Source organism: Magallana gigas, chromosome 3, assembly GCF_963853765.1.
Source record: "Magallana gigas chromosome 3, xbMagGiga1.1, whole genome shotgun sequence".
Classification (NCBI taxonomy): Eukaryota; Metazoa; Mollusca; class Bivalvia; order Ostreida; family Ostreidae; genus Magallana; species Magallana gigas.
Genome location: NC_088855.1, coordinates 50379058 through 50393548, shown reverse-complemented (window position 1 = coordinate 50393548; position 14491 = coordinate 50379058). Strand labels below are relative to the sequence as shown.

The window sequence follows — 14491 nt, the reverse complement described above, 5'->3', positions numbered from 1 at the left end:
TCATCTTTTATGTTTCAATGAGCAAATTTGCACAAACATATAGGCACAAGAGCGGGCCGAATTTCAATTTTTGTCAACATAGAAACACAAACCCTTTGTCTCGCGATCCCCTTGAGATGTAATGCAATGGCTGTCTCTCATTTGGGATTTACTGAGACAGTGAAGAGGAAAACGGCGCTTTGCACGCAAACTGCATGTTACTAACGGTCTGAATTTCCCAACTTTGGAAAAAGAAAATTCTGGTTCCAGTGCTAGTTTTATCAATGAATTGGATCTAAAACTGCATCGATCAAATATTCATTGGATAATTCAATTTTAAATTTGCATGGTATGTTAAAGGCACTGGTACTGACACATTTCATACAAAATACATGGAAATGAATTGATTCGTGTCAATTAGCGACTCGCGTACTAAACGCGTACATGGGGATCACTAAAGGTCAAATGTTGGCTTATCTTTATAACAGGATAACTGACATGTGTTTATTTACTAAACTAAGTATCAAATACCATGTAAACGTTGATATGTTTTGAAATTATCTCAAATTTTTGTTCAGGGGGCAGCAGTTAGTCAACCGCTACTTTACCCTGCTACGGAGGTTAGTGAAAGTGATGATAGGGGAGGAAATATGTGACCCCCAGAACTTCACCACTCCACAAATTAGATTGAGGAATCCCGCTCTGAAGAAACATCAAATTACAGCGTTAGGCGCGTGAATATGCAAAACCGAGATGTCAATTATACAAAGTCGAACATCAGCACCTCTTATCTCCACTAATATTTCTGATTCTTATTATAAGATAATATATGCACCAAACAAGTTGGCTGTTCTCTTGCTTTGCTTTTTTTTTTTTTAATTCTAATGTTTTATTGCGTTTTTCATAAATTAACACATGTTTTGGCATGAATAAGGCAGAGCGCTGAATGTTGCAAATTTGTCAGATATAATTACATGTATTTTAAGTCAACGATTTTCACTTGAAGCTCCTGCTCTAGTTTGTAAGAATGGTAAGTATGCATTATTCTAAAACCAACCGCAGGTGTTTGAGTAAAAAGGGCTTCCAGGCAAGAAGTTTTTCAAATATTTCTTGTTCCACATTATCAAGTTTTCTCGATCCATTGATTTATTTAAAAATTGTCGAAAATATATTCTGTCTAATTTACATGAAATTTAAAGCCATTATTCGGTTTAAGACCGACAATTTGAGCGTTTGGGTACTTTAAACGCACATAAATAAATAAAAGATCGCAAAGTTTTACCGTGAATTAAAATGTATCAGTTATAACACGCGGCGAACCAAATGCTTCACCCTCCCGACCTTTATGTTAATATAAGAATAATTTGTCATCCGTAATCAGACATGTACGAACTAATTTGTGTTGGTTAGACTTCATGAAAAGAAGACCGAGATGGCAAACGAATGTGAAGAAGTGGGGGGGGGGGGGGGGGGGGTTAAATAGAGCGACGTTAAAAATAATTAGGCGAATAGAGTGAACAGACAGTTGGCTCATGTCAAGGAAATATGCCGAAAAGTTGGAGAAAGAAATATTCTAGACGCCCTAGCCCCCAAACCTGGATGACTACCATACCCCATTTTAACAGTATCAAATGGCACAGACGTTATGTTCACAAAAAGGCAAACTTAGACAGACAGTTACAAAGCGCAAATGTCGGCTAGGAAACTCCAACAGAGCTGAAGTTTTATTTTCGTCGCTTTTAGTAAGACAAAAATGGGGATTGTTAGCAGCGACGTACAAAAAATTGGCGTGGAGGTAGACAAACATGGACAAAAATATAATATTTACATTCGCCGAGAATTTGTATAAATCAACATTCTTTCCTTAGAAGCTGAGAATTAATATATTGACAGATATTACAATAGATGGCATTGTGGTAGAAAGAAACAGTAAACAATTTGCGTCTTGTACGAGACTAGGAGAAGTCTCGCGACGTGTAGCTGTCCCGTACATGGGGATCTGATACACTATGTAGATTCCCTGTAGATAACGGCCGTACAATGGCTCTGGGCTGTCCGGTGTCCGAGAAAGGACAAATTGTCGCTAATTATCATCATTGAGGGACAAGCGAACATCTCGTTTCTGTTTAAATATTACTGTGGATAAATTATTAATTTTATGTGATTCTTAATCTAGGATGCGGTACGGTTCCGCGTCATTTACGTTATGTTTCGGATTAGTTGGAATTATGCAAGACAATTCTCATGAAAAATACATGGGGAGAGGTTCGATCTCGTCATGCTTCCAGTGAGCTGTGATGGGCGTGCGTTAAGATCAATGTCCAAACATGTCGTATTTTTTCGATTTGAAGTCGCGATTAGAATCTATGTCCAGCGACAGTTAGTGAAAGAAATACAGATAAAAATCATAGGGTCCGATTTAATTGGGTGACAACACACGGCTAAATATAAACGAAACGTTTATAGAAAACGCAACCCGCGGGGTAAAAACCTACCAATACATATAATACATGATCGAGCACGGTCCATCATAAAATACGAAATATGTTAGCAGTTAGTGAAAATTATCGGAGGCCATTAAATTCAATTAATACCACACGCGAGACTTTGGTAGGGGCTTAGCAGATACGCCACGGATCATGCTGATCCCGATATTTTTTTTATTAATACTTTTTTTGTCTATTTTCCTAATTGCTATAATGAAAAGGGGGTAAATGCAATTAAAGAAACAAAGTCTTACCTTGTAGTTTACTGGAAATATAGTCTTCTTTACATATGAATCTATTTTCATCCATGACATACAGTTCCTCACCAGTTGAGAGCTGTTTCTGACAAATTATACAAGTAAAACATTTCAGATGGAAAACTTTGTTTCTTGCGCGCCTGACCAAATCATTTGGGGATATTCCTTGTGTACAACCGGCACATTTTGTTCCAAATCGTCTGGAAAATAAGTATAAAATTCAAGTAAATAAACGCAAATAAATTTACATCAATCAATTTTTTGTTAATATTTTCAAAAATTCAACAATCTGCCAGTCACTTAAATACTTTTGCAAATTTTAGACTATCCAAATTAATTTAATTTTTTTAAGAAGTATTTTATTCAAATATATATATAAATAAACTGAAACAGGTTGACCAGAAGGCAATACGCTGATATATATTTTCTCTCCTATTACACTTTCAAATTTTCTACAGATAAGTATTTTTTTTAAAATTTTCTCTTATTTCAGTCGCTTAAAATTAAATTCTAGTGAGATATATCCTGATATTTTCTATGTAGGATACAATGATCAAGTAATATATATGTTTTTATGTATATATTTTTAAATCTCCTATTTCTTAAAGACATTGTTATACATATAGCTAATAAACCATACATGTTTATTTTAAATTGTTGAAAAAAAAATATCAAAGAAACTTTAAGATTATAAATTCATTTATTTGATTCGTTTTGTATCAAGAGTTTTATTTGATATTAGTTATTTATTTTTCTCCTAAATAATTTATGAAGCTGAACATAATAAAGGAATAAAGGGTTGAATTAATTCTAATATTCTGTTCTCTTTTATAGGCACCAACCTGACAAATATTCAAAGAAAGCATTAAGTACTAACAAATTAATAATACATATCTTGAATTTCTTATTTGAAACAATCCATACATCATTTATAATTCCAGTCTTTGGTTATAGACTATGAAAGTTGAAGAGCTCATGAATAATAGTGTGACATTTCTTCACTGTCAATTCGGTGTATAAATTTGAATCCACGTGTTAACCCCTTTCTATTTTTATCGAATTATTGACAAGTTTGTTATAATATTCTCGAGACTTGAAAAAAATGCACGTACGTTCTGTATTTGAATAAAACATAAAGGTTTTTAGTACATGGGATAATTTAATAAGGCGGTTTTTGAGTATGATATGCTGTATAGGACTACAGGTGCCATTTGTTGAATTAGATAAAACCCAGTGTGTTAATTGCACAATGAAATATTGATTTAAAAGCATAATTGATATCGGGTTTCATGAGGACATAACGGTTGTTGAAAAATACAAAAGCATCTCACTTTGGATATTGAAAAATCTATTTCAGTAAAATGACATTAAACAATCGCTTCTTTGCGAAGGAAGTAATCATTTACTATTTACTTAGCCAATATACTTTTTTAGTTATTGATTTTGAAATGCGGTTTTAAACTCGAGAACCGTAATTAGCAAGAGTACAATTGAAAAATGAAAAGAACAAGCCCTTATTAAATTTGTGGAATCACTTCTTGGGGGGTTCATGCCAGCAAAATTTGGATTGTGGAGATTTGCAGGAGTCTTACCTAAAAAAGTCGTTTCGACAAAATAATTTGCCGTCCCTTGAAAAACATTTGTCGGTGAGGGTGGTTTTACAGTCCGAACACTGTACACATTTCGCATGCCATGCTCTGTCCAAGACATTTAGCAGGAAGCGGTCCAGAATGGGCCTGTCACATGCAGCGCACTGCACCATCGCACTGGGTCCACCCACCGCCAGTGTGAAGCCTATGTGACGACGAAGTGCAAAATATTCTCAATTAAAATCTGTAAAATTTATTGAATTAATAACTCAGTAAGTTTATATTAAGTAAACATCCATATGCAGATCCTACGAGAATGGAATTGTAATAGTCGGCTAGTACTTAGTCACTCGCGCATGACGTGACAATTGCAAATATTAGATCGAAAAAAAATCAGTCTTTAAACGTGTGGGGATTTATGTTGTCTTTCCAAATGTTTATATTTCCAGATAACCGACCATCACTTCAGAGAACACACCATTATTAATAAATTGGCTACCACCGCCGGCAAAGCTGGGTATCCTACGCTTCCTTCCTTGTAGAATATGTATACAATTTATGAAAGTGTCAGTGCATCATCAGATCACTAGGCAGTTCCTGCATTCAGACACATCCAAAACTTCATTGACACTTCGAAACGAACGGATATCTTTTTTTTCTCCAAACAGCTTTTACTGAAGAAAGCTGTCTTCACTGGGAAGGATTTCCAATTCAGATTGTTATTGATGTAAAACTTGTAATAACAGTCATGTTATACACGTTTGAAAAATTTCTTGTAGGCGGGGCCTGCGCGTCAATCAAGCATTTTCTCTCAGCTTCATTGCTCGTGTCCAATGTATGGGCGTGAAGTGTTGCTCCAATAACGGTACATCGTTGGCTGAGAATTTATATCCGACACTTGTATAAATACTGGCTTTAATTTTTTTTTCGTTTTTCTTTTCTCTCAACTCATCAAATTTGAACAAAACTGTAATTCTGCACTATTCTTCTGCGGAAGTTTATGAACTGAATTCTAGACCCCGATGCAAATTACATTTTTATTTTTTTAATTATTCCAACATTTTCTTTTTGGCTCAGAATCAGTCAAAAAATCACGAACTTTCCAAATCTATGATCGAACAATACTCCTGCAGGTGGGGTTTAACACGGATTATAGACATCAATATTGATTCTTCTCGGTCTTTGATTTGATTTTTGGGTACCGATTTTATCGACTACAAGTAGATTTGGAGTGGTTTCAATTTGTTTGCCTTCGGAATTATTAATTCAATACATCAAGTTTTAGGTTTCTGTGAGAGTATTTGGAGCTAGAACCTGCCTGTGTTTGAGAGGTTGTGGTATTATGTAAATGAAATGTTAAAATATTAAAGTCAATTAAATACTTGCTAAAAAAAAATAAAAACAAAGGAGTTTTCAATGAATTAAGCGAAACTTTTTTTATTTATTTACAAATGTATATTTTTTTAAATTAAACAAATAAAGCACATATATTGGAATATTGACGAGGCTGCACAAAGAAACACGTAAAGTTTACTTAATAAACATGTTATTACCGACTTTAAAAAATGCTATAATAAACGGAAATAAAAATCTCGAAAGTGTGGTTATTAGTGGATATAAAATAATTGTGATTAATGCTTGATTATCTTGATTAACGATCTAATTGATTTACTGGTGTTTTCTCACGAATCGTTGCCATAGTCTGATTAGAGGGATTAAAAGGTGACCCCGACCATCGTCTGATATTATCAGAGCCAGTTCCATCTTGGATCACAGGGTACTGCATCAGACCCACAAGTATATTACCTATCTACATAGTATACAGACGTCCTCATTCAATTATATGGATAATTGGAGTAATTTCGGTATGCTTCCAATTTCATGTGCATATTGTGCGGAGAGTACAAAGAAAATATAGTAACCATCCCTTCAGTTCACGAAAGAAAATATGAGTGGATAAATATGTAGAATTTGGCAGGAATAAGGACAAAAAAAAATCAATGTTCCGGTCATCTTCTAAAAACTCATCACGTATCAATTTGTGCTTTCTACTGTTCTTCCATCAATTTAACCATGTAAATATAGTTACATGTACATGGTTGTTGGTTTTGTTGTTGTTATTGTTTTGTTTTTTGTTTTAGTGGAGTATATAAGTATATTGGAAAACAGTGAAGATAATTGTTGTTAATGTGCAAAATTAAAAGAATAAACGGAAGAAGTTGTCAACGCCGTCAATAGATAAAATAAGGATCCCGATAAAGAAAATTTTTACAAAATTGAAAAAAGAAAGATTTAAATCCAAACACTTAAGAGGCATTAAGGCGTGATCTTTGCCCGGGGGTCAGGTATACATCCGTGGCTTTGTACCTTGGTGTCTGTTTACGCTTGTGAAATTTCCCTGCAACGTGCGATAATTTCTGGGTACATTTCTCCCGGGCCTAAACGCATTATAATTGCCAAAGTTCAAACCAATTAAGAATCCTTAAGTAAACATCAGCGTTAAGTTAAGAGGGAGTTACGCGACGATTAATAGCGCGTAATCAAATCACCCCTCTCTCTCATGTTTAACGGAATTCTGAGAAAGTGTTAATTTCAAGGATTTAATCCCATTGGCAGAATAAATAAAACAAAATGTGATAGACTGATTTCAAAACATCACCTTTTAGAAGAAGGGTGTGAGAGGGCTTTGCAAAATAAATACTTGAGCAATTATACTGTCTGCAATACTTTTTTTTCTTCGTTCTTCTTGAGCCCCCCCCCCCCCCCCCCCCCAATCTTATAATGTTATATATTTCAACAATTACGATAATATCATCCACACTTAACCCTATACACAAATTAGTTTTTTTTCTCTGCTAATTATAATGATCTAAAATATATTATAGACTCGAATTACACGCGTTTCTTGTGAATTGAAGTTTTACACAAATATCTTTATTTCCATATTTTCCATTTTTATTAATTTGTATACAGTGTAAAAATGAATTGTTGAGCATCATTCATTGCATGTGCCAATATATCACATAATTATTTAAGAAAACATTTCTCTTACACAAAAATGTGTAACATTTTTAAATATCAAATAAGTAATAAAAATTAAAGCAACTTTCACGAAACTTTCTCTAACTTTCTGAATATATTACATGGATATTTCAATAAAAAATGGACATAGAACAAAATGAGCGCATCTTTAGCGGTATGGTTTTCAAGATCTCTTTTTGAAATATTCTTTTTTAAACTGCAAAGCATGAATTTTCACATTTAAAAAATGCAGGCTATATAAATTCGCATATAATCACTCAACTGTTTCCGCTAAAGACAAGGAAACACCTTCCATCTAACAGTTCAAAGATCCCCTTATCTCGGGTTATCGTCCCTGAATCTCCCAATTAGCGTTATCAGAGCAGAGATAGAATTATGCACGCCAATTATTTACTGTTTTCTTTTCAGATGTAAAGACAATCGAATTTCCTTTCCAATGTCCAAATGTTGATATAACTTGGTCAGGTGTCCTGCTATACAAATATTTGCTGGACGATCGGTTCTATTTATTGCTATTTTGGCCAGTCACTTTGGAATTTGCCATCGTGTTCAAAGAAATGTTTATTTGGATTAATACTTTTTCTGTGTAACGAATTGTAAAACTTGGAAGACGCAATCAGATCTTATTTTAATTTGTTTCAAAATATTTATATATTGTTCTACTTTAAGGTATATATATATACACATGTATATATTCATGCAGAACCCTAAACAGCATTAAACAAATGAACGCACCTTTTTTTTTTAAAGGAAGCAAAATGAAAATATTTAGAAAAAAAGAGAAACTGGGCAAATAAAGAATAAAAGGAATAAATGAAAAAAATATTTAGTTTTAAAACAAGAATAATTTGGTTTATGAAAAGAAAGAAAGACTTGTAAAACAAATTAGTTTTAAGGATGTTCCGGTGGAGTGAAATAATGTTAAATCAACCTGCTGTTGACAATGCACCATAGAAGAGCCATCAGTTGTACACTTTCGTATATTTTCCAATCAACTTGACCATAAACCTTGAGATCCAAGTTGAAAGGCAATTGTTAGATTTGAATTCTTGACTATTCTATGGACCAAAATTGTTCGCAATAAACATTTGTTATTTTCTCAAGCTCAATTCCTTATTTCTGACGTTTACATTCAGCATATTGTAATAAAAAAAATTGAAACATTATTATGCAGGAATCAAACATGAAAAAAGATCATATTTCAAAAATCAATTCCATATGACTTTCAGCGATATATCCTTCTGAATTACTAGTACATGTATATTTAAATCCAGTAAAAAAATATAGACATGAAATAACGTGTTTACTGTGAAGATCCATCGATACAACCCATGAAGACGCCATCTCCGTGCCCTCTCCCCCAGGATCTGACGCCTCCACTCCCCTGGGGCGGATCCCATGTTATGAAGTGTGAGTCGCTCAGCGGGTCATCATTATGCGAACAGCACAAAGACCATCGATATCGAACGGAGAAAAGTCCGGCTGAGAAGACAACTAGCATGGCTTACAGTGTCAAATACTATCCTTGGTCTAGTCCAAGACTTCCAGCAGTAAACGACTCGGGTAATTTCAGACTCGAATGGATGTTCATTGGTATTTACGTTGTATCTTTGACGGACCTATAATAATGTATTGTAAATGATGTAATCTGTGCCATTCTATCACCCGGCCGGAAACCATGACATCTGCTTCCTATCGAATATCATAAAAGCCGGGCAGATACAGATATACGATATCATGCAGAGGTTGTGTAATGATGCAACCAAAAAGAACCCTTTACACTGAGGAAACAGTTATGCTGACCTTAACCCTAAAAATGGACCATCTATGTTCCGACTGCAATTTCTTTCGTATTCTCTTAACAATTTGCAATTTAAAACTAATTACAAACAATCTAATCAAGGATAAATGTTCCGTTCCTTGAAAACCTCTTTGTTCAGCCAAGTTCAAAGAATCATTTCCAGGCTGACCATTTTACAATGATAAAGTATCTGTGCAATTTTCCGCCAAATTGTCCCCTCTCCGTAATTCGGCTATTTTTGATAACAAGAAAATTATATGTACGTGGGGGCCTATAGCTGTGAAATTAGCAGTAACGTGACTTCACAAGACCGTCGCATTCTAGCGTTTGCTGGATGGCAATACTTTGTCTCGGAGGACGGGCCATGATTTACAAATTAATCTGGCCGTCAAATAATCGAGTTCACGCTCGGGGTTCTACTTTCTTTTTAACCAGCTGTCGCATGAATTTCCAAGGAAGTGTATATGTTTTTGGATTCAAAAAAAGAGAGCAAAAAATTAAGTTCCTTTCTATTATGAAACGAAATTTGTTCTCCCAATCAAAAGATTGATCTGAGATACACTTGATACCAAATGAATTTTATGGCCACAATGCATTTTAAATGAATCGTGATTCTGAAATTTGCTAATTAATACGGTACATTATTTATAAGAAATGATTAATCTGAAGGACAAGGCAAAACATTCATCAATCATTAGCTAATTAATTCAAATGTGCTAATTTGAAAAAAAAGTAAGCGCCTAATTTCCAAAGGATTCTAATTCCATGCAAACCATATTTCTTCAGAGAAAGTTTCATTAAATTTTGAATCTACAGAATTAAAAATAGGACCAGACAGATTTTGTTATGCCGTGTCTTTGAGAGCCATTGATTTTCATAAGGTCATATTTTTGTAGGACAATGTGTACCTCATTTCGCAAAGAGCAGGTGTTCTAACAACCTATCTGATTCAAACAAGAGATCTCATTTTTAGATATATGCATTTTTGTTCTTAAACGGATTTTATTAGTACATTTTAGTAGTGGAGTTTGATAAATGACCTTGTCTACAGAGACATTCGACCTCTAGACAATCTTACTTTTTCAAAAGACGAAAAATCGGTGCCATATTGTATAAGTAGATTTAATTACTAGTAATAACTGATGATGAAAAAATATCGAAAAAGAGCGGAAGTTGATGCATATGGTAAACCAAAAACATAAAATCATTGAAAATTAAGTTCAGTTTGAATGTGAGCAGAGATTATTCCTTTTAAATGAGTGGAAATGGTTGTTAGAGTTGTTAAGGGTTAAGGTTTTAGTAGTTGATAAGCAACTTTTGACAACTCTTCGTTTTCCTGGAAACATATATACAAATGTAACAATCAAAAACAAATTATTCAAGATTGGCCGAAACAGTTTTAGTTTTATTAATTTAATGACGAACAAAACAAAATACAATCTTGAGCATTTGCTAGATGAAGGAATACTTTGTATCCACCATCGTTAACCAAGGGTCTGATTCGTTTATTCTCGAGATATGAGAATAAACGAACCGGACCCCGGCTAGTTTTGTACCTTGAATTCTTAGTGACACTTGCAAACCTTTGAATAGCGTCTAAATAGCGAAAAACCGGTATCATATCAACATATGAATCTTTTATTTGAAAGAAGATGAGTGAATAAGGCGTGTAAACTGCCTATATGAAGATAGATAAGATACTATAAAACTAAGATATCAAAAAATCTCATAATTTCTTTTTAAATTATTGAAAACAAAGTATATTTACCATTACATCGATTTATAACTCTTAAACATGTTAAATATTTGGAATAGGTTGATTAAGACTGGCGAATGCGTTTCAAAACCTCCAAATAGTGTCTTTTTTAGAACTTCAGTGCCTTTTCTTTTATAGAGTGGGTCTGAGCTTCATATTTTTGTCATAGTCTATATATAAGGTTTAAAGGAAACCAAACCGATTTCAATCAACGAAAACGTTGAAAGATGCATATGACACCCTATACTTTAAAAATGTCATTTCGTATCCCAACAATTTAACGTTTTAGAAAAATAATACAAGTCCGTAAATTCGTGGTTGAAGTCGCATATATCATTTAACAATGGAATATGTTGTGGCTGAAATGGGTCAGTGGTTAGAGCAACAGACATTAGATAACATTATAAATCTATGGTTTTAAGTTGATGGTTCGATACCAACAAAACTTTAGAATTTATTTTTCAAGTTTTATCTTATCGTTTGTTAAATCATTCAAAACTGAATATAGTTAAAAATTGTGCTTTTGTAACTTTGTATTATAACATTATCAAATATATATAGTTAGAAAAAAATAAATATGAAATTGTATTTTACTGAACAACTCGCAATGATATTTCATTATTAATTCACTCTTCTGTTCTGTTTTCAGTGAAATCATCCTAATTTAATGAGACTAATTTTAATTCTATTTATTTTCTTTCAGGCATACCTAGACAATATCTATATATTTAGTATGCATGCTTGAAACTTAAAGCACCCAGAATTTGTAAAGATGTAATCATAATGTTCTATGTCACGTCCTGCTAATTCTTCCATAACTTTCGTTAGCACAAAAGACTGCACTGCTTGGCGCCGGAAACATATGTATAGTCGCTCAATGGTAAATCTATTTTCATTGATAATGAATTCTATAGGATAAATATATCCAAAAAAAACCATAACCACTATTATTAAAACATTGTTTTAACGTTAATACATGCTCTTTATAAGACAAAACTGAATTTAAAAACCAAACAAATCTTTACGTGTTTTTTCCCAATATTTTCTTCAAGAATATCGCAACAATTTTGTGTCGTTTCCAAATAAAGGCCAATTTCTCAAATGAGGACGTATGTAGCGAGGGGACTTCACCTTATTCTTACAAATTGTGCAATGTACCATAGCTCTCTCTCTCTAAATCCGATTTTTCTCTCCTTTTTGGAGATAAGGGTGGGGGTGTAGGCTGTTGTTGAAATTTCCAAATGGTTTACGACACATGAGCCCTGTGGCATGCTAATAATATCTTATCAGTCTATGAGTAAACATGTATGTATATATAGGCATTTTGACCCATACAAACAAATTTTGATAATAAAAATGAATCAGTAAATGATTTAATAATCAAAACGATAAGGTTTTAAACTCTTTTAAACTTAATGACACCGAAATCAATTGTTGTAAGTGTAATATATACATGCAGGTCTAGGGGAATTCGAAATGTTTTGTGAACGTTGTCTCAGATGCATGAACTACTATAGTACTCTGGAAACATTGTCCGCATGTATCATAAAGGAGTTTTGACCGATTGACTGGTTGTTTGCTGGTTTAAATCTCACTCAGGGATGTTATCGTGCCGACACATACAATGGTTTTGTTTAGAGTGTTTTGGGTTTTTTTTAATGTAGCCTTGACCGAAAGAATCTGAACATCGTTTGCTAGTTTTCATAGCAACCTGTTTAATTATTTATACTAAGAAGCGATTTTGACCGAAAACCATCTCCTAATTGTTAAAACGAGAAGCCAGCAAGAATATTTTTAATATTTTCCAGTAAATTCATGAAAATTTCTATTCATATTTTGTTCACAACATCAGTTTGAGTATATAGAAACTGTAACAACAGACCACATGTAAAGTTAAAAATGGTCAACGTAATATTTGATACATATTATGAAAATGTTGAACTTTAAAACCTTTTTTTACAAAGACTGTAGGTAGGTTTGGATAGAAAACGGTCCATCTGGATTCAAAATTTGATTTTTGCAAAACATGTAAATAAATGATGTGCATTGAAAATTAAAAATAAAACACCACAAGACGCCCAAAGTTTTTGCTTCTGTCTCCTAGTCAGCTTCAAAGACAATTGCATTGACGACAAAGAACTAGTAAAAACAGAAGGTATGCTGAAATTGTTTTAAAAAGACAACAATGTCTCTTCATGCTTCAGGCAGGTTTGTTAAGTCGCACGCGTGAATTTCATGAGCGTCGTTTGAACTCATCAAGGGCTCCGCGTGTGGGGATTACTCTCACGGGGACATGTAACGGGAATCAATCAATTCATTTATCCCCATTATGGTTTTGTTTATTTTTATTTATCTAGTATGGATTTCGATCTGCAGTCACTGCATGAAAGATAATTTACAATCATTGTGAGGTTTACACACATGGAAACGTACAACGAATTCCCACTTCTTTGCTAAATTCGTCTTTTTATATATATACACTTGTATGGTTTCACATCTTACATTAATTTATCATTTGACAGCTGACAATAATTCAAGTTATGATTGACTTATGATTTTGAGATTCTGTCAATATAATCATCAGCAATTTGACTCGTGTGTCAAACTTTATTGAGCAATTTTTATACAGTAAAACACGGTTATAGCGAACACGCTTATAATGAATTGACGCTTACAGCGAAGTGAATTTCATTCCCCAAGTCCCTATTTCATGTTGTCAACTTGACGGATATAACGAACTACGCTTATAACGAAGTTAAAATCCCCGTCCTCGGCACCTCGTTATAAGCGTGTTTTACTGTAGTATGACTGGGTATGACCTGATTCTATTCCTAGTTGAAAGGACGTGAGGGAAACCTTGGCCTCGTACTTGTATATTAGGATAAACAACTTTCTGCAATTTTATACTACACCTGACGTTATAGTATACAAGTCTAAATTCGCAAAAAACTAAAATATATTCTGTTTTAAACACGATTTACCCATTCGTAATTCAATATAAAAGATATTTATGCTTGTCAAAAGGCATAACATATTACAAGACAATATATACAAGGCACACTTGCTGGCATACCATGGCAAACCAAGCGCACACGGCCAAGGCTGCATTGTAAAATTTAAAGTAGTACTATAAGTTATACATTATTACATGTATATCATTAAAGGTTGAAGTTCGTCTTCATATGCAATAAAAGTTCCATCATTAAAGGTCAACGATATACTTATTTTGCGTTTTTGGGAGTTGATTTTAATCACTCTCCTATGCGGTTACTCAGACAAACCGAAAGTGAAACAGTGTTTGGACCTCAGCACAAATCATTGCTGCTGACAAGACTTAGTTCTTGAAAATAATTGATAAATTCGATGTAATGTATGCTAAAGCATTGTTTTTCAAGGGAACTTATTTCTAAATACCTTGAAAATAGTCAGATTTTAAATAGTACAAACAATTTATATATTTTTTGTAGTCGTATGTATCCCTATGCCAGAGTCTCGTTGAACTCGACGCTCGGCTGTTTCCGTAAATCCTTGTCGGAGATTTACGGTGTCAGCCGAACGTTTGGTTGAACGAGACTAGAGTT

At 33.7% G+C, this 14491-nt stretch overlaps 1 protein-coding gene across 1 annotated transcript in view; it reads right to left on the bottom strand.

Annotated features, from left to right (window-relative positions):
• Positions 1–5062, bottom strand: part of LOC105344310 (LIM/homeobox protein Lhx5) — a 20656-nt gene extending 15594 nt beyond the window's left edge. The window contains exons 1-2 of the mRNA XM_011452062.4: positions 4315–5062; positions 2720–2922 (exon numbers count right to left, since the gene is read on the bottom strand). Of these exons, the coding sequence (XP_011450364.2) occupies positions 2720–2922; positions 4315–4484 (373 nt within the window). The 5' untranslated portion in view covers positions 4485–5062. The remainder of the gene's footprint in view (positions 1–2719; positions 2923–4314) is intronic.
• Positions 5063–14491: the final 9429 nt, after the last annotated feature.